This window comes from Misgurnus anguillicaudatus, chromosome 10 (genome assembly GCF_027580225.2).
Source record: "Misgurnus anguillicaudatus chromosome 10, ASM2758022v2, whole genome shotgun sequence".
Classification (NCBI taxonomy): Eukaryota; Metazoa; Chordata; class Actinopteri; order Cypriniformes; family Cobitidae; genus Misgurnus; species Misgurnus anguillicaudatus.
Genome location: NC_073346.2, coordinates 4,742,682 through 4,767,090, shown reverse-complemented (window position 1 = coordinate 4,767,090; position 24,409 = coordinate 4,742,682). Strand labels below are relative to the sequence as shown.

At 37.5% G+C, this 24,409-nt stretch overlaps 1 protein-coding gene across 2 annotated transcripts; it reads left to right on the top strand.

Moving 5' to 3' along the window:
• The first annotated feature begins 6,272 nt into the window (after positions 1-6,272).
• Positions 6,273-23,361, top strand: LOC129433905 (uncharacterized). 2 transcript variants are annotated; one of them, XM_073871822.1, is made up of 12 exons: positions 6,273-6,524; positions 7,104-7,248; positions 9,798-9,960; positions 11,288-11,480; positions 11,596-11,655; positions 12,008-12,124; positions 13,441-13,527; positions 13,784-14,488; positions 14,797-14,829; positions 14,991-17,007; positions 17,124-17,246; positions 22,953-23,361. In XM_073871822.1, exons 1-12 carry the CDS (start codon positions 6,441-6,443, stop codon positions 23,171-23,173), a joined length of 3,948 nt encoding a protein of 1,315 aa, XP_073727923.1. In that variant the 5' UTR covers positions 6,273-6,440; the 3' UTR covers positions 23,174-23,361. The 2 variants fall into 2 exon arrangements, with proteins under 2 accessions (XP_073727923.1, XP_073727924.1); XM_073871823.1 differs by lacking the exon at positions 14,797-14,829.
• Positions 23,362-24,409: the final 1,048 nt, after the last annotated feature.

Here is a 24,409-nt window from a genome sequence, read left to right as displayed (position 1 = left end):
TGATTTCAGGCCTCACATGTCTAAACGCCCTTCCCCCGACATCACAGTAGCACATCAGACTTTACAATACAATTCTCATTCAGAAATAAAGTCATAAGCTGTTTGTTTAGAGAACTTTATCATTTAATTTAAAAGGTGCAGTCCACTGAAGTAAAGTTAGCAGTTTGTCAGTTAGTGATTTCAGGCCTCACATGTCTAAACGCCCTTCCCCCGACATCACAGTAGCACATCAGACTTTACAACACATATACAATTCTCATTCAGAAATAAAGTCATATAAGCTGTTTGTTAGAGAACTGTATCATTTAATTTAAAAGGTGCAGTCCACTGAAGTAAAGTTAGCAGTTTGTCAGTCAGTGATTTCAGGCCTCACATGTCTAAACGCCCTTCCCCCGACATCACAGTAGCACATCAGACTTTACAATACAATTCTCATTCAGAAATAAAGTCATATAAGCTGTTTGTTTAGAGAACTGTATAATTTAATTTAAAAGGTGCAGTCCACTGAAGTAAAGTTAGCAGTTTGTCAGTCAGTGATTTCAGGCCTCACATGTCTAAACGCCCTTCCCCCGACATCACAGTAGCACATCAGACTTTACAACACATATACAATTCTCATTCAGAAATAAAGTCATATAAGCTGTTTGTTTAGAGAACTTGATCATTTAATTTAAAAGGTGCAGTCCACTGAAGTAAAGTTAGCAGTTTGTCAGTCAGTGATTTCAGGCCTCACATGTCTAAGCGCCCTTCCCCCGACATCACAGTAGCACATCAGACTTTACAACACATATACAATTCTCATTCAGAAATAAAGTCATATAAGCGGTTTGTTAGAGAACTGTATCATTTAATTTAAAAGGTGCAGTCCTCTGAAGTAAAGTTAGCAGTTTGTCAGTCAGTGATTTTAGGCCTCACATGTCTAAGCGCCCTTCCCCCGACATCACAGTAGCACATCAGACTTTACAACACATATACAATTCTCATTCAGAAATAAAGTCATATAAGCTGTTTGTTAGAGAACTGTATCATTTAATTTAAAAGGTGCAGTCCTCTGAAGTAAAGTTAGCATTGCCAGTCAGTGATTTTAGGCCTCACATGTCTAAGCGCCCTTCCCCCGACATCACAGTAGCACATCAGACTTTACAACACATATACAATTCTCATTCAGAAATAAAGTCATATAAGCTGTTTGTTAGAGAACTTGATCATTTAATTTAAAAGGTGCAGTCCACTGAAGTAAAGTTAGCAGGGTCAGCCAGTGATTTCAGGCCTCACATGTCTAAACGCCCTTCCCCCGACATCACAGTAGCACATCAGACTTTACAACACATATACAATTCTCATTCAGAAATAAAGTCATATAAGCTGTTTGTTTAGAGAACTGTATCATTTAATTTAAAAGGTGCAGTCCTCTGAAGTAAAGTTAGCAGTTTGTCAGTCAGTGATTTCAGGCCTCACATGTCTAAGCACCCTTCCCCCGACATCACAGTAGCACATCAGACTTTACAACACATATACAATTCTCATTCAGAAATAAAGTCATATAAGCTGTTTGTTAGAGAACTTGATCATTTAATTTAAAAGGTGCAGTCCACTGAAGTAAAGTTAGCAGTTTGTCAGTCAGTGATTTCAGGCCTCACATGTCTAAACGCCCTTCCCCCGACATCACAGTAGCACATCAGACTTTACAACACATATACAATTCTCATTCAGAAATAAAGTCATATAAGCTGTTTGTTAGAGAACTGTATCATTTAATTTAAAAGGTGCAGTCCTCTGAAGTAAAGTTAGCAGTTTGTCAGTCAGTGATTTCAGGCCTCACATGTCTAAGCGCCCTTCCCCCGACATCACAGTAGCACATCAGACTTTACAACACATATACAATTCTCATTCAGAAATAAAGTCATATAAGCTGTTTGTTAGAGAACTGTATCATTTAATTTAAAAGGTGCAGTCCTCTGAAGTAAAGTTAGCAGTTTGTCAGTCAGTGATTTTAGGCCTCACATGTCTAAGCGCCCTTCCCCCGACATCACAGTAGCACATCAGACTTTACAACACATATACAATTCTCATTCAGAAATAAAGTCATATAAGCTGTTTGTTAGAGAACTGTATCATTTAATTTAAAAGGTGCAGTCCTCTGAAGTAAAGTTAGTAGTTTGTCAGTCAGTGATTTTAGGCCTCACATGTCTAAACGCCCTTCCCCCGACATCACAGTAGCACATCAGACTTTACAACACATATACAATTCTCATTCAGAAATTAAGTCATATAAGCTGTTTGTTTAGAGAACTTGATCATTTAATTTAAAAGGTGCAGTCCTCTGAAGTAAAGTTAGCAGTTTGTCAGTCAGTGATTTCAGGCCTCACATGTCTAAACGCCCTTCCCCCGACATCACAGTAGCACATCAGACTTTACAACACATATACAATTCTCATTCAGAAATAAAGTCATATAAGCTGTTTGTTTAGAGAACTGTATCATTTAATTTAAAAGGTGCAGTCCTCTGAAGTAAAGTTAGCAGTTTGTCAGTCAGTGATTTCAGGCCTCACATGTCTAAACACCCTTCCCCCGACATCACAGTAGCACATCAGACTTTACAACACATATACAATTCTCATTCAGAAATAAAGTCATATAAGCTGTTTGTTTAGAGAACTGTATAATTTAATTTAAAAGGTGCAGTCCACTGAAGTAAAGTTAGCAGTTTGTCAGTCAGTGATTTCAGGCCTCACATGTCTAAACGCCCTTCCCCCGACATCACAGTAGCACATCAGACTTTACAACACATATACAATTCTCATTCAGAAATAAAGTCATATAAGCTGTTTGTTAGAGAACTGTATCATTTAATTTAAAAGGTGCAGTCCTCTGAAGTAAAGTTAGTAGTTTGTCAGTCAGTGATATAGGCCTCACATGTCTAAGCGCCCTTCCCCCGACATCACAGTAGCACATCAGACTTTACAATACAATTCTCATTCAGAAATAAAGTCATAAGCTGTTTGTTTAGAGAACTTTATCATTTAATTTAAAAGGTGCAGTCCACTGAAGTAAAGTTAGCAGTTTGTCAGTCAGTGATTTCAGGCCTCACATGTCCAAGCGCCCTTCCCCCGACATCACAGTAGCACATCAGACTTTACAACACATATACAATTCTCATTCAGAAATAAAGTCATATAACCTGTTTGTTTTTAGTAATTTATCATTTAATTTTAAATGTGCAGTCCTCTGAAGTAAAGTTAGCAGTTTGTCAGTCAGTGATTTCAGGCCTCACATGTCTAAACGCCCTTCCCCCGACATCACAGTAGAACATCAGACTTTACAACACATATAAAAATCTCATTCAGAAATATAGTCATATAAGCTGTTTGTTAGAGAACTTGATCATTTAATTTAAAAGGTGCAGTCCTCTGAAGTAAAGTTAGCAGTTTGTCAGTCAGTGATTTCAGGCCTCACATGTCTAAACACCCTTCCCCCGACATCACAGTAGCACATCAGACTTTACAATACAATTCTCATTCAGAAATAAAGTCATATAAGCTGTTTGTTTAGAGAACTTGATCATTTAATTTAAAAGGTGCAGTCCACTGAAGTAAAGTTAGCAGTTTGTCAGTCAGTGATTTCAGGCCTCACATGTCTAAACGCCCTTCCCCCGACATCACAGTAGCACATCAGACTTTACAACACATATACAATTCTCATTCAGAAATAAAGTCATATAAGCTGTTTGTTTAGAGAACTTTATCATTTAATTTAAAAGGTGCAGTCCACTGAAGTAAAGTTAGCAGGGTCAGCCAGTGATTATGTTTACATGGACAGTAGTAATCTAATTACTGACCTTATTCTAAATAATACAGTATTCAAATTAAGGTGTTTACATAAAATGCTTTTAATGCTTTCATGTTCCCATTTTACATGTTATAGAATAAATCCATTAATCGCAGACATTATTACATCCCCATGTTACTCCTGAACAACATAAAGTTCATAGTTGTTGTGATACTATATTATTTTTTTATTTTAAATATTACGAAAGCTTAAAGTGCAGTTAATTATTTGTTATATGTGTTAGATGTAGGGTTGCTAACTTTGTCACCCTCACCAAATACAGGACAAAAGGTGGTCTGCTGCAGCAGTGCAGGCATGGTTTTGTTTGTATACAGTGTATTTTGTCCAAATGATAGCTAATCCCTTAATTAAAATTGTATAATAACTCTTATGCCTTGGCAACATACAATGGGTTTATTAACAGTTTGTTGGTACAGCAGGTACTTTTAACACAGTCCTTAAATTGAACCATTACCGTATAACGCTGCTGAAAAAAAAACAGCATCAAACCAGCATGGACCAGCATGGGAATTATGCTGGTCTATGCTGGTTTAGCTGGTGGTCACAGCATACCAGCACCAAAACACAACATATGCTGGTATGACCAGCATGGGATGCTGGTGCTAATGCTGGTTTAGCTGGTGCTAATGCTGGTTTGGTGCTGGTTTAGCTGGTGCTAATGCTGGTGCTGATGCTGGTTTGATGCTGGTTTAGCTGGTGTTCACTAGCAAACCAGCACCAAAACACAACATATGCTGGTCTTGCTGGTATGCTGTTTTTTTCAGCAGGGAAGACAAAACAGTTGTTACTTCTGCACTAAGGGTAATTAAACGTTATCCCCTTCATGTTCATCTTACATGTGACAAACTAAAACTAACATAGATTCAATGATTCTGTGAGCTGTAGTTTTGCAGAGTCAACTTCAAATACTTTAATTAAAACACACAGGATGTGAATTAGAAGTGTGAGAATGTCCAAGCAAAGTTGGAAATGTTTTGTTGGGGCCTTTAAGATCGATTTATTACGCAGGTCTGGATCAGTGATCTCTTTGTAATTGAGACTGAGCATTTTAATTATGAAGATCTTTGCACAAATAATAAAAGGATAACATGATATCATATTATATGACCCCCTTTAGCGTATACTGATTGTGTTTGAGATTATTCTCAAGTGTTCAGCACTGCTTGCTAGTTGTTTGACTTCATGCAGTGCCGCATGAACAGACAGGCGGATGACATCAAAGTACCGCGAGAGCATTTCGATAGCAGTCCACTTTGTCTGAATTCTCAAATCACTCTTGTTGGATTTTGTCGTCATCTGCTTCTCAGTTGTTGTGGAGCCACTGTTTAGATCAACGTAGCAGTCAAAAACAAGACATGGGAGGTCACATACAGGACTAAAATCAATGAGACCCAAAATACGGACATGCCGACTAATACGGGACAGTTGGAAACCTAGCTAGAGGGCCTTTCCTGCTTGAAGCCATCTGTTTACAGCCAAACGGTTGACCACTGTGTGTGTATATGTGTCCTGTCACAAAACTCCCACACAACGTTAGTATTGTGATTGAAGTGTGTAGGTCATGATGCACTTTGATAATGAAGCTAAAATATGAATATGAATTTGATTTGTGTTTACTTTGATTATGACTTTAGCCAAATAAGAGTAATTAAAAACCACTGTTTACATCTTAGTTTTGCAGTTGTTTTATTTGAATATTGTTGTGCATGTAAACATTGAAACCCACTTGTTTGAGCCACGGATGCTCCACATCAGAGCAGCACATCAAACTGCTAACTACACAACCAGAAGAAATGAACAGGAGATTTAGTGTCATTTGAGGTTATCAACATATAAACATGCTTTTCACACTGGAAAAGTTAACACCAGGTTATTCTAAACCCCGGGTTAACGGACTCCTGGGTTATCTGTTTCACGTGTCACACTGTTCGTGCTTAACCAGGGGTTAAGAGATAACCCTGGGTATTCATAATCTGAAGTTACACTTTGTGTATTCCTAAACCCTAGGTCAGGTGTCTAAAACCCTGCTCATACACCTGTCTGTAATTATCAAACAACCCTGAACACCTTCTGTTTCAGCTGTGTTCAATTTGGGTCAAAAGTTATTATATTATATTTTTTACTTGTTTAAAAAAGCTTTGTTGCATGTTTAATTTTTATTAGGTAATAAAAAAGACAGTCCAATAAGATATTGTAGGTGGAGCAGTAAATGTTCTCAAGAAACAGAGCTTTCATTAAGCTGTTTTGTTGTATGTATTAAATGTTTTTAAAAGTACATTCCATCAATTAATTTCCATGTGGATTTGTCAACATTTAGAGGAATCTCTCAGTAAATAGCAGTTGTTTTGGACAGTAGCACGAGGTGCTGTGCTGATCCCCTTGTCTGTAGCGTAACAGCAAAAACACTATGCTGTGTTCATACAGCGCTGCGCAGATCGAACAAGATATGACATCACAGTACCGCGAGATCAAACTTTATCAATACGTGCTCGAATCGCTCACGCGATATTTCAACGTGACATCCTTTCGGCCTTCCTATCAACGACACTTTTACTACGCAAGTCAGCAGCAGTGGATTCGTTTCCCTGGAAATGCAGACACGTGATAATGACATCACCGCTGTTAGCACCAATTTCCCGCGAAGCAGACTACACGCGCTCATTATAGGAGGAAAGGTGAGTTCAGTCCTATGTATAATAACATATTTTTGCAAAATATGAAAGATAAGCAGGATTAACATATGATTTGTGAAATATTTTATCTTATTTGACGGTTTGTGGTCAAAAATATTATCTTCCTGAGTAGCCTATAATGATATTGGCATTGGTCAGTAAACAAACATTCGGTTTCAGAGTAACTTAACTTACTTTACTGATCTATTAATGTTGTCCATAAACGACTAAGTGCTTAGTAAAATTATGTGAAATAGCAGTAATAGATTGGGTAATTAGTAATTAATTCTTATTGTTTAATCTAAGTTTCAATCATGCGATTTTCTTATCATGCACAGTGGCACGAATAGCCACAGATATCTTTAAAGATTTTAAGTTGTGTATCTAAGTTAACTACAGTTGTGTATGTATGTATGTGTGTGTGTGTATATATCTAAGATATATGTATATTTACAAAAGTATACATGCATATACATAAGTTAGATACATATGTTATACCATTTGTTGGCTATTTGGGTAAACAATATTAGCAATCTTAATATTATGGTTGATTAATCGATTGATTAATTTAATTATTTTCAGTCATTGCATGTCACTGCAGTCGCCATGATGCTGGGTATACCAAGGCAGAAAAAACGAAAAAGACCTCAACAGGATGCTGAGCATCACATTACTTGCAAAACAGACAAGCCTGAGCTTTATGAGCAAGTTATCAGCAAATATAAAGGTAAGATAAATTCTGTAGTATAGACGGTTTTCTTTCATGTACGCAAATGTAAGTTGCAAAGCATAGTTTATTTGTATGTGCATACAGACTTTTGATGCATGCGCATTGCGACAAAATGCAACACATCGCCTGGGCTACCTACTTCAAAATCCGTCAGTGAATGCATGATGGAAATTGTGTCACGTGCACTCTACATGGACTCTTGTGATAGATCCTGCTGACTTAAAGGGGCAATGAATCTGTCGATTTTATTGTTTTACTACTGTTGTCTGATATCTACTGTTCAAGTGGTTTTTCCATTCAAAAACATCAAAGGCAATAAGTAATAGGTTAGTTTGTAACATGGATTAGTTGCTCTCTGGATAATGGTTCGTTTAAAGGGGGGGCCGCAGTGAAGACCTGGACGTAAACGCCCACTGCTATGATCCCCGTCATTACATGTGGGGAAATGTTTTAAAAACATTGATGTGTAAAAATAGCAGCCGAACACAAATATGTTTGAGCCACAAAAGATTCTGGGTGCTAAAGATGATACCCATAAATGACAATACGTATAGTAAAGTATAAACAAAACTATAAACTCAACGTGACTAAATTACCATAAACAACACAAGTAAGCACGCATCAGAATCTAAACCACGGCTGATAAGTCCTTATCACTAACTTTGTATATTTCTATTGTGCTTGTGAGGTTGCTCTTACATACACATAACGTTACATACCACAGTTATGATAAAAAAGCTTTGTTGAGTGTTGGACCTTACAAATGCGACTTGCCTAAATTACCGTATACAACACAGTAAGCAGGCATCAGAATCTAAATTAGGGCTGGTAAGTTCTTCCTTATCACTAACTTTGTATATTTCTATCGTTATATTACAGTCATATTGTTAAGTGTTGCACCTTTATTAATGGTTTAATTTTTTTAGTAAATTAAAACAGTAAAATATACGTGTTTAGACACTGATGTTACAACAGGACATATCAAGCGATCTTTTACTAAACAGTAGTGACGCGTAGTAACTTAAAGTAAAATGTATTACTCACTGTGTATACTGTTGTGTCATTCCTGCCAGATGCAATATTACTGGTGCTTTTAATCACAGTTTCTCTGCAAATCCAGCACCGACTCATGGCTTCTTTACAAATGAATCCGTGGTACACATAGTAAACAAACACTCCCCACCCAAGCTGGAACTTCTTCAAAAACCAACTTTAACCACGCATTCCTAATGTTATGTTCCAAGCCTCCGTTAAACAACGTCTGTGTTCTTCCCATAGACGGTTCTTCCACAACCGAACACTTTGTTGGGTACTTATAACAGATCACCACGTAAAAATAAAAGGAAACATGTTTTCAAAAGTCATTTTGGTTACATTTGGCAATCTTTAAAGACATGTTTACTAGGGGTGGCACGGTTCACAAAACCCTCGGTTCGGTTCGTATCACGGTTTAATGGCCACAGTTCTCGGTTCTGTACGGTTCTTGTTGTTATTTTTACTTTTAATTTTTAACACTCCAGAAATGTATTATCTTATTAATGTAGTAATTATCCATAATTTAGGATACATTATTAAAAAAGTTATATCATGTAATCATGCACAAACTGAATTTGACTTTAAGCACATTATTGGGACCCTCTCTTTTTTTGGCAAAAAAGGAGAATGTGTATATCCATCTTATGTGCCTTTTTAGCACACAAAGATAACTTGCATTTATCAAACTGCCAACTTCAGTGTAGCTTTAAGATTTATCACTGAGAGGCTGCTTAAATACTGCAGAGAGTATATGTGGACGAGAGAGAAACACAACGTTTACACCTGTAATATTTAAATCCGTCTCTTTTTTCCACCGTCTTCCTTTTCTCTCCCACTTGCCATTTCTACATGTAACATAACCTGCAGCACTCACTCTCCACAACAGTCAACTTTTCTTTCGCGAAAGGGAAACACGCCATCTGAGGCAAGGTCACATACAGGGCACGAGGCTATTGCGCATGCCATGAACCGTGCGACGCACACACGCTCCGAACTGAACGGTTCGGATTTTTTTCATGAACCGTGCCACCCCTAATGTTTACTGATTGTTGAGACACTGCATGGTTTGCTTTACCCCTGACCCACACATGTCACGCAAAGCTGTGGACAGGGCTACAAAAGTGGTCATTGTATATTGGTTTGGGGAGGTGTTTCAATTCTACTCTGACATCATATTTCAGCACATTCCTGAATAGACCATTTTCCTGGCTTGGTGCAAAAAACTGTTATATTTCAATAGCCATACGTTTTCAAATTTGTGATGTTCATTTAAGTATGATGACCTCTTATATAACAAATTATCAAGGTAAAATGTATTGTTTTACTCCTTTTAATCCAGCCGACAACAACAAAATGAAAGATCCAACTAGGGCAATGTCCAAATTTGTTGGATACCACAGATAAAACTTCAGATCTAGTAATTTTTATTATTGTTTTTGGATAAGAGCTCATGAAAATAATAATTAACTTTAAAGGAACATCAGAACTTACTGGTATTTTTTTCTTTTTAGGACGTGGAGTTTTCACCACTGAAGCATTTTTTAGAGGTGATTTTGTCCTTGAATACAGAGGTGAACTTCTGACTTCAGAGGAGAGCCTTGATCGATCTGAACTCTACAATGACGTTGAGAACACATTCTTGTTTGATTTTCAGTGGCATGGCAAAAATTGGTGGTGAGTATAGAGTTGTCTTGAAGTAATAGGGCGGTTAAGGGTTAGTTCACCAAAACTCCTGTGGCCGGTTGCATAAAACTTTAAGACTAGTCTTTAAAGTTAGTCATGAATTTTTTTCTTCAAGACTGATCATAACTGTTTTAAGTATGTTACATAGAAAGGTAGATTGGTCTAATTTAAATCCAAATAATAAGACTGATTAGCCCTAACTAATTGCTAGTTAGTCAGAATAATTCTTAAGACGCAGTCTTAATGTCACGGCTATGTTTATGCAACCGGCCCCTGGGTCCTGGTGATCCTCGTCTCTGCACATTTGGTATGACGCACTCAGTACCCAGCTGATGATTTTTATTGTGTGTAAAAAAGCAGAAACAAAGGGGCAGTTTACCATACAGGGTTTAGATTAATCCAGGACTAGGGCTTAGTAATATTAGGACATTTTACAAAAAAATTTGCTGTGCATCTTGTGATAAAAACAGTGTCACTGATATGTTAAAGAGCACCTATTGTTTTTAAATGTCCTCTGGTGTTTAAGTGTGTATTTGTACATGTTAACAATATGCAAAAGTTACAAGCCCAAAAGTAAACCATGACGCGAGTTATCGTCTCCAACGTAAAGCTCTTTTCTTGGATTACAACAAACACACGGATTGTAGGCAAAAGGTTTACTTCCTGGGATTGGTGATGTAGACAAGACCGACATTATCATAATTCATCCTGCTTCGAACTCAACCTGTAAGTTAACTCCTGTAACTTCTGTTAGTAACTGAATCTTTCAATCATGGTAAGAAGTCTCACGTTTCCAGCTGACAGAGCTAATCAGACCAATCACAACATACAGATTAGCTGACCAATTAGGCACACAGCTTTTCAAATCAGTGCGTTTCAGGAAGAGAGTTAAATCTGGAAATACAAAAATAAACCTTATGTGGAAAATAATGTGTTTTTTAACCATAAACCACATGAACACATTATATTATACCAAATACACAAAATAATATTGTTTTTTTAGAAATGAAATAGGCGCTCTCTAAGATATCTCAGTGAAAGCTGTTTTCTGTTCAGACAATTCAAACTTGTATTCAAGTCTGCGAATAGACTTTAGCCCTGTTCAGGAATCTGCCCCAAAATTTGTAGAGCAGACCATATAACCAGACCCACTGATGTAAAATGCCTTAAAGCCCAAAAAACTCATTTTGATTTCATGTAGTTGTTAAGATATGTTTACAGAAGTTACTCTTACGAGGTACAGGCATAAAGGAAACAACTGCTGTACAAGATTACAAATCAGTCTCTTATGCTTGGTGGTATTTTTATGTATTTATAGCATGGATGCATCCAAGGAAGATGGGTCCTTGGGAAGACTTGTAAATGATGAGCACAGAAATCCTACATGCAAAATAAGAACTGTTGAAGTGAACAAAAAACCTCATCTGTGTCTTTTTGCTGTACGAGATATCCAACCAGGAGAAGAAATCACTTACAGTTATGGAGATTCAGATTGGCCTTGGCGAGCTAAGGTACTGTCAAGTATATCCTAAGAATCTTTAACAATATTTCATGATGACATTTTTCTCTTATGCTGATTTGATACCATATGATTGTGTTCTCATATTTCTCAAATCTTTCATTTAGGTATCATCAACAGAATCCAGTGATAAAAGCCCAGTCAGCAGTTTGGATTTGCAGAAATTGGTAAGTACACAAAACATCTATATTCGGGTTCTATACAGTCATGTGGGAAACTAGCAATTTGAGAGGTTTTTGACATATTGGACAAGCATTTAATCCTCTGTGAAACAATGCCACAACTTTTAAATCGTGCATTTTTTCAGTAAACGTATTCTTGTTTGTTTTTTTAAACAGAGGAATACTGACAGATTTAAAAAGTAGGTTCAGCTAAAGTTACTGTAGGACAGATGAACGTGTACCTTATATTACTGCATCTCACTGTCTTTTATACATCACAGTATAAAACAAAACCATACAAAAGCTTAGCAAATACAGTACAAAATTTACCCCCTAACTCTTCTTTTCTGACTTTCAGTTCCATCAGGCTCCTCCTGTTTCCTCATCTGCCCTGTATAAGGTGTACATCAATGAACCACATAAGCAAGTTGAGCCACAACAGTCAGGCAAAGCAAGTACATCAGAGAATAAAATGGTAACCATTCTATACATGCAGAAAGTATCTTAGGCCGTTTACTTCATCAGATAACTAGTTACACTATATGGACAAAAGTATTGGACGGCAACTTCTAGTGAACACATTTAACTACTCATTTCTGTGAGCACAAATCTTAATGCTACAGTATATAATGATATTTTCCAAAATTGTGTGTGTCTAATTTTATAGCAGCAGTTCGGGCAGAGCTCTTTTCTATTCAAACATGACAATGGCCCCACAATCGATTTTGTATTTTAAAGACATTCAAGTCTTTAATAAATCACAACAGTCGTTATGTAACAAAATGATGGTTTGCGCTGGCACAAGCTGTTAGTAAATCTGGCCCATAGACCCTTCTTACTTTATGTGCTATATCTTTTCTAACAGATTTATGGGTTTCCTTATTTAGTTTACTAAACTAAATTTATTTGGCTTGCTCTTAAAGGAATAGTCTACTCATTTTCAATATTAAACTATGTTATTACCTTAACTAAGAATTGTTGATACATCCCTCTATCATCTGTGTGCGTGCACGTAAGCGCTGGAGCGCGTTGCGACATTTCGTTCCATTCATTCAATGGTACCAATCAGAGATAAAGTTAGAAGTGAGCAAACACATCAACGTTTTTCCTGTTTAAAACGAGTAGTTATACGAGCAAGTTTGGTGGTACAAAATAAAACGTAGCACTTTTCTAAGCGGATTTAAAAGAGGAACTATATTTTATGGCGTAATAGCACTTTTGGGAGTACTTCGACTCGCCTGAAAAGTCCGCTCCCCTTCTCACTCTCATAATGGGAGAGGGAGGGTGTTACTGCGCCGAGTCGAAGTACTCCCAAAAGTGCTATTACGCCATAAAATATAGTTCCTCTTTTAAATCCGCTTAGAAAAGCGCTACGTTTTATTTTGTACCACCAAACTTGCTCGTATAACTACTCGTCTTAAATAGGAAAAACGTTGATGTGTTTGGTCACTTCTAACTTTATCTCTAAATGGTACCATTGAATGAATGGGGCTAAGCTAAATGCTATCAAAGTGTCGCAACGCGCTCCAGCGCTTACGTGCACGCACACAGATGATAGAGGGATGTATCAACAATTCTTAGTTAAGGTAATAACATAGTTTAATATTGAAAATGAGTAGACTATTCCTTTAATCTAAACCAGAGCACTTGAAATTAAGCAATATTTTATATTTACTTTTTGTTTTCTATATTTTTGATTGGTTTTGCCTAATGTCTTTGAGTGTCACAGCTTTTAACATTATGTACATTTTACTTTTATTTTAAGTTTAATACCTTTTCATATATCCTCAGAAACTCAAAGATTGCCATGAGCGCTTTAACAGAGCACAAATTAAAACGATAACATCTGCCATAGAGCCATCACAAGAATATTTCATGGTGAGTAATATTTGGATATGATCATCACATTACTTAATTAGCACCTCAGTCAATTAAGACTTTATTATTTAAAGTGTTAATAGTCGTTGAACAGTTTCCATGCTGCTTTTATTTTTAACTTTTTTTCAATTATACTTTTAAAGTTACAGACAGTATTATAGCATACACATTTAATGCACCGTCTTAGGCACCCTGTGCAATGTCTACCTCTGTAAAAGCCTTATTGCCCTCATACCCTTCTCCTTCTCCTGTGCAGCCCTCATCACCTGTGATGACCACATCATCTTTCTCTGCACTTGTGCAGCCCTCATCACCTGTGAAGACCACATCATCGTCCTCTTCTCCTGTGCAGCCCTCATCACCTGTGAAGACCACATCATCGTCCTCTGCACTTGTGCAGCCCTCATCACCTGTGAAGACCACATCATCGTCCTCTGCACTTGTGCAGCCCTCATCACCTGTGAAGACCACATCATCGTCCTCTTCTCCTGTGCAGCCCTCATCACCTGTGAAGACCACATCATCTTCCTCTGCACTTGTGCAGCCCTCATCATCTGTGATGACCACATCATCGTCCTCTACTCCTGTGCAGCCCTCATCACCTGTGATGACCACATCATCGTCCTCTGCACTTGTGCAGCCCTCATCACCTGTGAAGACCACATCATCGTCCTCTGCACTTGTGCAGCCCTCATCATCTGTGATGACCACATCATCGTCCTCTACTCCTGTGCAGCCCTCATCACCTGTGATGACCACATCATCGTCCTCTGCACTTGTGCAGCCCTCATCACCTGTGAAGACCACATCATCGTCCTCTGCACTTGTGCAGCCCTCATCATCTGTGATGACCACATCATCGTCCTCTTCTCCTGTGCATCCCTCTACACCCTTGCCCTGTGCTGCTTCCACCCCTGTGATTTCCTCATCACAGGTGTCTGAGACACTATCTTTAATGGAGGTGGGTAATTGAGATTAGTAAGAACTGTTTAATGTGAATTCACAGACCTAATATTATTATCATCTATGTCATGGTGCAAAAAGATTTTATGATACAGTTGTATTGTACAGAGTTTCTGTTTGTGATTATCAAACCGTGCCAAGTGTGCCATCTACTAAGGCCTTGTTTGCTAAGCTACAGTTTGAAATATATCTAGTTGAAATAACTGTTTTTTGCTCTTAAGTGTTTTATTTTTTAAATTATTATTATTTACATTTAATTATTATATACAATTTTATGTACATTAGTTTTGTTTGTTCTTTTTTCAGATGCACTCATTAAGGCAATCAAGAAAAAGACAGGTTTGTAATTAACCATGCACTTTATATGCTTAAATGAGTTCCTCTTGTTGAAAATCAGTTGGATTCTGGCAGTTGTCTATCCCATTAAGCAAGTTTTTAAACATTTAGTTAAAGAAATAATTTTGCATGATTTAAGTAAGTGTAACATTTTTCTCATTTAGTATTCTGGGAGTGCCTACAGTGATTCAGATGTTACGGACTACAGTGATGTTGACTACATACCCCAGATCAGCTCAGATGAATCAGATGGAAGTGCTTCTGGACAAAGCAAGGCTGAAAGAAGTTCAGATGGATCAAACAATAAGTCTGAATGTAGTGATCCTAGACCCAACAAACGTTTAAGACATACTAAATCAACCCTTTCAAAAAGGAAAGCTGAAGAGGCAGGTAGTTCATCTGCCAAATGTATGACAGCAGTGTCATCAAAAAGGATGAAATGCCAAACTGAAGAGACCGAAACCTCATCTGACAAAAAGACTTTGGTTCAGTCAATGCCATCACCACAAAAAAAGAGCAGGTCATATAACAAAAAACAGTATTGCCTTTATTGCTCTAAGCCATATGCAAAAATGGCAAGACACCTTGAGTTTGTACATCGCAATGAAGTAGAGGTTGCAAAGGCTGTAGCTTTCCCAAAACGTTCCAAAGAACGAAGAGTCCAGTTAAACCTTCTTAGAAAAAAGGGCAACTTTGCTCACAACACAGATGTGGTGAGAAAAGGGGAAGGTGAGATGATTGCCTGCTACCGTCCAAAAAAGTGCAAAAACCCCAAAGAATTTATCCACTGTATTCACTGTCAAGGCCTTTACAACAAGCTCAGCCTATGGAAACACATTAAAAACTGTCCACTTAAACCGAAGGATGATGATGCTCAGGGCAGAAAAAGAGTAAGATCTCTTTGTGCCCTAAAAACACCTGTTGGCTTAGAGGTGAGTAAAGGTTTCAAGAAAGTACTTTCCCTGATGAACTATGACGAAGTTTCAAGGGTGATTCATAGTGACAGATGCATCATGCAACTGGGAGAGCACATGTTTAACAGGATGGGATCTGATGTGACCAAACATGACTACATCCGACAGAAAATGAGAGAAGTTGGCAGACTTCTTCTTGAAGCAAGAAGGATAACCCCACTGAAAACAATGGAGGACTTCATGATACCAGCAAACTTCAAACATGTCATATCAGCTGTGAAAGTTGTGTCTGGCTTTGACGAAGAGAAGAACTCTTACCGCATTCCCTCTTTAGCCCTCAAACTTGGACATTCTTTAAAAAAGATCTGTAGCATTGTTGAAAGTAATGCGATGATGTATGGAGACCATGAGCGTGCTGAGTGTGCTCGAGACTTCAGAAAAGTACACCAAGCAAGGTGGAATGAATACATTTCTGCTGGTGCTATAACTACATTAAAGGAAGCCAAGTGGAATGCACCACAGATCATTCCTTTCACTCAGGATGTCAAAGTCCTGCACGCACATCTAGAAAAGAAACGGGATAAATTCCTTAATAAACTTAAAAACTGCCCCTCTGCAGACAGCTATGCTGCTTTGGCCAAAGTCACTCTCTCCCAAGTTATCCTGTTCAATAGACGAAGAGAAGGTGAGGTGTCACGGATGCTTTTGTCAGCTTTTCAAAGCCGGGATTCTTCTGAGCTGCATGAAGACATAGCCATCTGTCTTTCTGAGTTCGAGAGGAAGCTGTGTAAACACTTTACCAGAGTAGAGATCCGTGGTAAGCGAGGGAGAAAGGTCCCTGTCCTCCTCAAACCTTCATTGGTTTCTGCCATGAAGCTGCTTGTTGAAACACGTGAGGCTTGTGGTGTCCCAAATGAGAATCCTTTTATGTTTGCCAGATCTGGTGCAATGTCTGCCTACAGAGGAGGAGAGTGCATAAGTAAAGCTGCTCGTGAATGTGGCATTAAGAATCCTGAAGCTCTTTCCTCAACCAGGCTCAGGAAACACATAGCTACCATGTCAAAGATTCTCAACCTTGATGAAAATGAAGCAGATCAACTGGCTGATTTTCTCGGTCACGATATAAGGATCCACAGACAGTATTACCGGTTACCAGAGGGGACATTGCAGCTGGCAAAAATGAGTAAGGTCTTAATGGCAATGGAGAAAGGAACACTGTCCAGCTTTAAAGGAAAGAGACTTGATGACATTGAAATCGACCCAAATGGTATGTATGAAATTAGATTTTTGTGCGAGTCTGTGCTTTACATATTTGCAAATCTGTATCTTTCATCATCTTTTGCAAAAAATACATTGATACACAGATTCCTTTTATTGTTATAGAGCAACTTGAGGCCGAAGGTGATTCAATGTCAAGTGATGAAGAGGATTGTAGTGACCTGCCTCAGACAACATCACCAGTACCAGCAGAGACTGATCAACCATCTGCTTCCCAGAAAGATCAAGGTAAAAAAAATCTTTAAACTACACAAACAGCAAGAAATGGCAACCCCTGAATTACTAAATACAATACCTATAGGCAACAGTAGCAAGACAGGAGCTTTTCAAAATTTGAGTTTGTTGTACAGTCAGTTTGAAGAAATAGATAAACATATATTATGTGATTTGTCATTTATTCACTAAGGCTGCGTTTACATTTTGCATTAACATGCGATCTCGGTGATCCGTTCACGCAGATCCGATCATTCGTATATCAGGACACGGCGCGTTTACATTTGTCACATAAATGTGGCTTCTGTATCTGGATGTGTGACCTGATCCCGTGCGGGGAGACGCGCGCTGGGTGGATAGCTGTCAATCAAAATGGGTACAGCTGTCCTTAGCCACATGATTTAGGGTTTTCGCGCTAACCGCAATCCCGTATTGTAGAGTGCTACTGAGAAGCCAACAGCAGAGAATAACTAGCAACCCCAACAACTGTGATGTTCACATTTTAAGCGTTATATTTTTTAGCTTTAAAAGCCTTCTCTTTAGAAGCCTTTATAGCGTCCGCACCGCGGATGAATATCCTGTTTTTACCTAAACTTGACTTTCACCCGCATGCTTTAAATCAACAACAAAATCCGCGTGAAACATGACCGACTCCACTGTTTTATTCTGCCTTAATAACGGGCTTTTGGCTCTGCCTGAACTTATATGTATATTTATATTTTAACCATAAACTGTTGTTAGTTATGTTTCCTGGTAATTTTAATATGATTTAATTAAAAGAGCTAACAATTTCCTAAATTTCCTGTTCATAGTGCGTAAGAAGTAATGTAATTTACAAACACATATAAGTAACCTTGCATAAAACCAACACTAAATAGATGTATTTGGTTAATGTTGTTATGGTTTGTACGTGTTTTAAAGTAACTTAAAATGTGTTAAATGAGACAGAAACAGCCGATTGACCAGAAAGAAGCGCAACATTCACGTTGATATGTCGCCATGGAAACTCAAACATTATAACGATCCTGAATTCTGCCATTAAATATTAAATCTCTCTATGAATAGGAACATATAACATATGCCTGAATAACTTAAATACAGTCAGCAGTGTTAAAATGCTTTTGAATATCGATTTATTAAGATACTTTTAAGCGTAGCTTCCATTGCTCCACAAATATGAATGTATGCGTCTCTCACCTGCGCTCCATGACCTAACGACAGCTGTGAGAGGAGATGATAGTGGGCGGGTTTTTTTGTGACGTTGACCTGTAAATGCAGATACGATGGCTGGATTGCGTTTACATTACACTGAGATCCGATCACAATGCGTCCTCGACTACCTCTGCATCAGGACACACAGATCGGATAACATTCAGATCACAGACGCGTTTACACTTGTCTTTTCAATGTGTATGTGGACAACATCCGGATACAGGTCGCATGTTAATGCCAAGTGTAAACGCAACCGCCTTCTGCCTACACTGTTATGTGAAAAACCTGCAATGAAATTCACATACACAGTATGATTTTTATTTACATTGTTATATTTAAATGCATCAATGCAGAATACTTAATTATAAAAAGGATTTTACTATACAGCTGTAATATGGTAAATTGGGTATATACAGTCTTGTTCAAAATAATAGCAGTACAATGTGACTAACCAGAATAATCAAGGTTTTTAGTATATTTTTTATTGCTACGTGGCAAACAAGTTACCAGTAGGTTCAGTAGATTCTCAGAATACAAACAAGACCCAGCATTCATGATATGCACACTCTTAAGGCTGTGCAATTGGGGTATTAGTTGAAAGGGGTGTGTTCAAAAAAATAGCAGTGTCTACCTTTGACTGTACAAATTCAAAACTATTTTGTACAAACATTTTTTTTTCTGTGATTTAGCAATCCTGTGAATCACTAAACTAATATTTAGTTTTATGACCACAGTTTTTAAAAACTGCTTGACATCTGTGTGGCATGGAGTCAACCAACTTGTGGCACCTCTCAGCTGTTATTTCACTCCATGATTCTTTAACAACATTCCACAATTCATTCACATTTCTTGGTTTTGCTTCAGAAACAGCATTTTTGATATCACCCCACAAGTTCTCAATTGGATTAAGGTCTGGAGATTGGGCTGGCCACTCCATAACATTAATTTTGTTGGTTTGGAACCAAGACTTTGCCCGTTTACTAGTGTGTTTTGGGTCATTGTCTTGTTGAAACAACTATTTCAAGGGGATGTCCTCTTCAGCATAGGGCAACATGACCTCTTCAAGTATTTTAACAAATGCAAACTGATCCATGATCCCTGGTATGCGATAAATAGGCCCAACACCATAGTAGGACAAACATGCCCATATCATGCTCCATGCTTCACTGTCTTCACTGTGTACTGTGGCTTGAATTCAGAGTTTGGGGGTCGTCTCACAAACTGCCTGTGGACCTTGGACCCAAAAAGAACAATTTTACTCTCATCAGTCCACAAAATGTTCCTCCATTTCTCTTTAGGCCAGTTGATGTGTTCTTTGGCAAATTGTAACCTCTTCTGCACATGCCTTTTTTTTTAACAGAGGGACTTTGCGGGGGATTCTTGAAAATAGAATAGCTTCACACAGACGTCTTCTAACTGTCACAGTACTTACAGGTAACTCCAGACTGTCTTTGATCATCCTGGAGGTGATCATTGGCTGAGCCTTTGCCATTCTGGTTGTTCTTCTATCCATTTTGATGGTTGTCTTCCGTTTTCTTCCACGTCTCTCTGGTTTTGCTCTCCATTTTAAGGCATTGGAGATCATTTTAGCTGAACAGCCTATCATTTTTTGCACCTCTTTATAGGTTTTCCCCTCTCCAATCAACTTTTTAATCAAAGTACGCTGTTCTTCTGAACAGTGTCTTGAACGAACCATTTTCTCAGCTTTCAAATGCATGTTCAACAAGTCTTGGCTTCATCCTTAAATAGGGGCCACCTGATTCACACCTGTTTCTTCACAAAATTGATGACCTCAGTGATTGAATGCCACACTGCTATTTTTTTGAACACACCCCTTTCAACTAATTCAACTACTTGCCCAATTGCACAGCCTTAAGAGCGTGCATATCATGAATGCTGGGTCTCATTTGTTTTCTGAGAATCTACTGAACCTACTGGTAACTTGTTTGCCACGTAGCAATAAAAAAAATATACTAAAAACCTTGATTATTCTGGTTAGTCACATTGTACTGCTATTATTTTGAACAAGACTGTACAAGTCTTAAAAACAGTAATATGTGCCCCGTCACGGAAACCAGTGACACAAGTCGGCAGAACAACTTTTGAGCTAATGATAGAAAAGCATTTTTATATTTTTTGCAGAATCTGTTGAGATCACGAAGTAGCCTCTACATGTTTGATATAGCAGTATTTGTATATTTAAAAGGGTACATTTTGAGGTTGATATCTGCTTTTTTTACGCAGTTTCTAGAATGCAGTAGGTGGTGTCGTCGTCTGTGTGCATTTACATACTGGATAAGCCAGCTTTTGTTTCTTTTGTTTCTTTTGTTATTGCCCCTGCCCTCAGCGTGGCTACTTAACCTCTTGAGAAGGAGCCCCACTGTAGCCCAAACCAACCTATGTTCACTAAAATGGTTGTTTTTACCAAAAATACTCACAGTTAGGAGTCGTCTTCGTTTCATAGCTATTCGAGCTATTCAAGAAATCTTACGGAGTAGTCTAATTTCGACTCGCTCTTGCAGTACTTTGACGTCATCCGCCTGTCAGTTCTTGCAGCGCCACATGAAGTCGAACACACAAAAAAAATCACACAATGATTGTTGAATTCGTTATGTAATTGGCTACGTATTTTGTCTATCAATATTTGCCATGAAGTCATTGGCTGATGGAGGAACGATCGAGCGAGTACAGTGATATAAAGTGTTACGATGTAAATGGTCATCAGATTATATATTATAATCTATTACCAGACTTTCATTCGAAATCTGATGTAAACAATAGACTATATATTTCTATATTTCATGGCATTTGTGGACAAAAATGGTCATTGGATGATTCACACGTCTGAAACAGACTGGATGCGACTTGTGATAAACACAAAAAGTCCTGTTTATTTTTTGTCTGTTTTCATCCAGACTTCTTTCACAAAAAACTACATATGATGATAGAGCATCTGTATCTCAAAACGGCTTTACAGGGTGTATGGCTTAGCTAAATGAGATGTAAATGAGCCCTATTGTCACTCCCAGCAGAACAGAGGTGAAAATGATCCAAACTTTAAAAGGCTATATCTCCGCTTTGAGGTCTTTTGAGTTCCTACATTCAAATGGCAACAACTTCTCCAAATATGATCAGATTCCCATGTGTTACACATCGCTGGAAAGCTTAGATACTACACATTAAGAATCTGCCCCAGACTTGTGTCTCTACTTTCCGTGTTCGGTCACATATCTAAAAATTACAATGTTGCCGTTTTGGTGAAATATCAATTTCTTTTTAGTAGTGCTGCAACGACGCGTCGACGTCATCGATTACGTCGACTACGAAAATACGTCGACATGCGTAAAATGCGTCGACGCGTCACGCTGTTTACATTCATCTCGCGTAAAGTTTATCATGAAAGGTTAGCAGTGTTTTCCCACATACACTGGTTCTCTATGTGCTTGTGCGCGAGCTCTCTCTCTCCTATGCCCGCGCATGTCTTCTGTAGTAACTCTGTGTAATGGCAATTTTTTTAATTTGTGCCGAATTGTCTGCGATGTCGCGTTTATAAATCAAAATTTTAGTAACTTAGTAGTTAAAGTAACAGCTGGTTGAATTAAACACAAGGTTATTGGGTCATGTTTTGTCACTATTTTAATAGTCTTTGGGGTGGTTTCCTGGACAGAGATTAGTTTAAGCCAGGACTAGACCTTCGTTTAATTAGGAAATATAATTAGTTTAAACAAACATGCCTTACTAAAAACATTACTTGTGTGCATTTTGAGGCCAAACTAAAGGCACTGATGTATTTAAAGATATGTCAGTGGAAGATGTTTTCAGTTTGGACAGCTCTTATATTTATTTTAGTCTAGGACTAGTCTAATCCCTGTCTGGAAAAACGGCTCTATATGTCTGACAACAGAACAGATAATATGTGAAAATAGCATTCAGTTGTGAAAATACAATAAAACAAACAATGACTGTCAGATCAGACAGAGAGTAGAAAACAGATTATCCAACAGATTAAATAGCTAATCAAAAAAAGAACACTGTATTAATAAAAAAAAAAATCGTTAGAGTAGTCGACTAATCAGAAAAATAATCGCTAGATTAGTCGACAGAAGAAATAGTCGTTAGTTGCAGCTCTACTTTTTAGTGATCTGGCTCCCAACTGCATGAATATTGCTTTTCAAGCTACTTTGTTTGAACTTGAAATGTCAAAGTTCAATATCTATGTAGATGTTCCTCTGTGTGGCCAGGTTATGTTTCCTCATGTCATATTCTCTAGGGGCTAGGCTTCATTTATATGGGTTTAATATTTAAATTGCTATAGTTTTCATTCGCCACATTTATCAACACCCATTCATTTGTGTGATGGAATTGGCCACATGAAAGTTTAATGAATCACACATGAGTGGTGTTGTAAGATTGTGTTTGCGCATGGATCTGCGCTTGTTTCTACATTTGATTGATAAATAAATCCCATTGACTTTAGTTGTAATAAGGATATGATTTTTCACTTTATAGGTTCATCAATACCTCCAAAAAGAAACTGGGAAGAAGTTGAGGTAAAAGCTGTTGAAAAACACCTGATGAAGTTCATCAAGACATGCAAAGTTCCTGGTAAGCAAGACTGCGAGAGATGCATTCAAGCAGAGCCAGAAGCCTTGAAGGAACGTACTTGGACTGGTGTGAAAAATTATGTGAGAAACAGGATCACCACTTTAAAAAAACAGGGTGGATTATAGGGGAGCAAATAAAAAACACATTTCTTTTTACTGTAAAAAAACAGAGCATGGTGAGGAAAAGTTGCCATGTTACAAAAACATAAAATAATGAATGCCTTTTCTAGAATAACTTTTTAACATGTTTAGGGCTGCAAAATGATGAATTATGACTAATCGTTTGCAGAATAAAAGTTTTTTTTTACATCATATATGTGTGTATACTGTGTATAATAATTATCTATATATAAATACACACACATGCATGTTTATATGTAATTTATAATATATAAACACTTAAAATATAAATAGATTTTGTTTCTTCAAATTATACATTCATGTGTGTGTATGAGCTACATAATTATTATACACAGTGCACACATATGTGATGTAAACAGGGGCTTTTCTTCTGCAAACGATTCATCATTTTGTATGTTTGTAATATATAATAGGTTCCTTTCAGACAAACTATATTTATAGTTTACACATCATGCTCTGTTTTTTAAAAAATGAGTGAAAATAGTAAGGAAGAGTAAAGGTGTATGAAGAGGGAGAATTTGTTTGAGTACAGGAGGAAACAGAATATTAATGAGGATGAGGTAAGCAAGACAGGAGAAGAGAGAGGATTGAATGTAATGGTTAGACGATAATTTCTGTAAAAAGCTGAGGAAAGCAAAAAGAACAAGCTGAACTGACAAATTTCTAATTTTCATTCTTTGTTTACATGCATGTTTACATGTTGTTATATGTTTACATGTTGCTATTTTTTTCTGTCAACATATTCTGTTCTATATGCACTTTTAAAATATGTCAGTATTGTTTATTTCCTTTAATTGTAATTACAATTGTTCAATGTAAACAGAAGTTAATTGAGTGAACTGAAAGTAAAGAGATAAAAGGAGAAGCAAAGATAAAAGAGAAGAGGGAGGAGCAAAAGGAAAGTGAAGTGGGAGGAGCAAGGTAGAAGGCAAGAAAGTAAAGGTGAAGAAAAGAGTGAAAGAGTTCATATCAGTTTCATTGATTATACTGTCCTATATTTTATACTGACACTTTTATTGGCAAACTAAAATGCACTTAACTTTTAAGTAACTGTGTTTATGGTTAAGTGCTGTTACTGATATTGCCTAAAACTTCTGACATTTATAGCATGCATTTGCATGGTAAATAAATGGTTTGGAAGTCATTTTTCCTTGTTTTCTTGTAGTCCTCAAAGTGACTTAAAATCTGAGTTTGTGTATGACCAGAGACCCTGAAGTGACC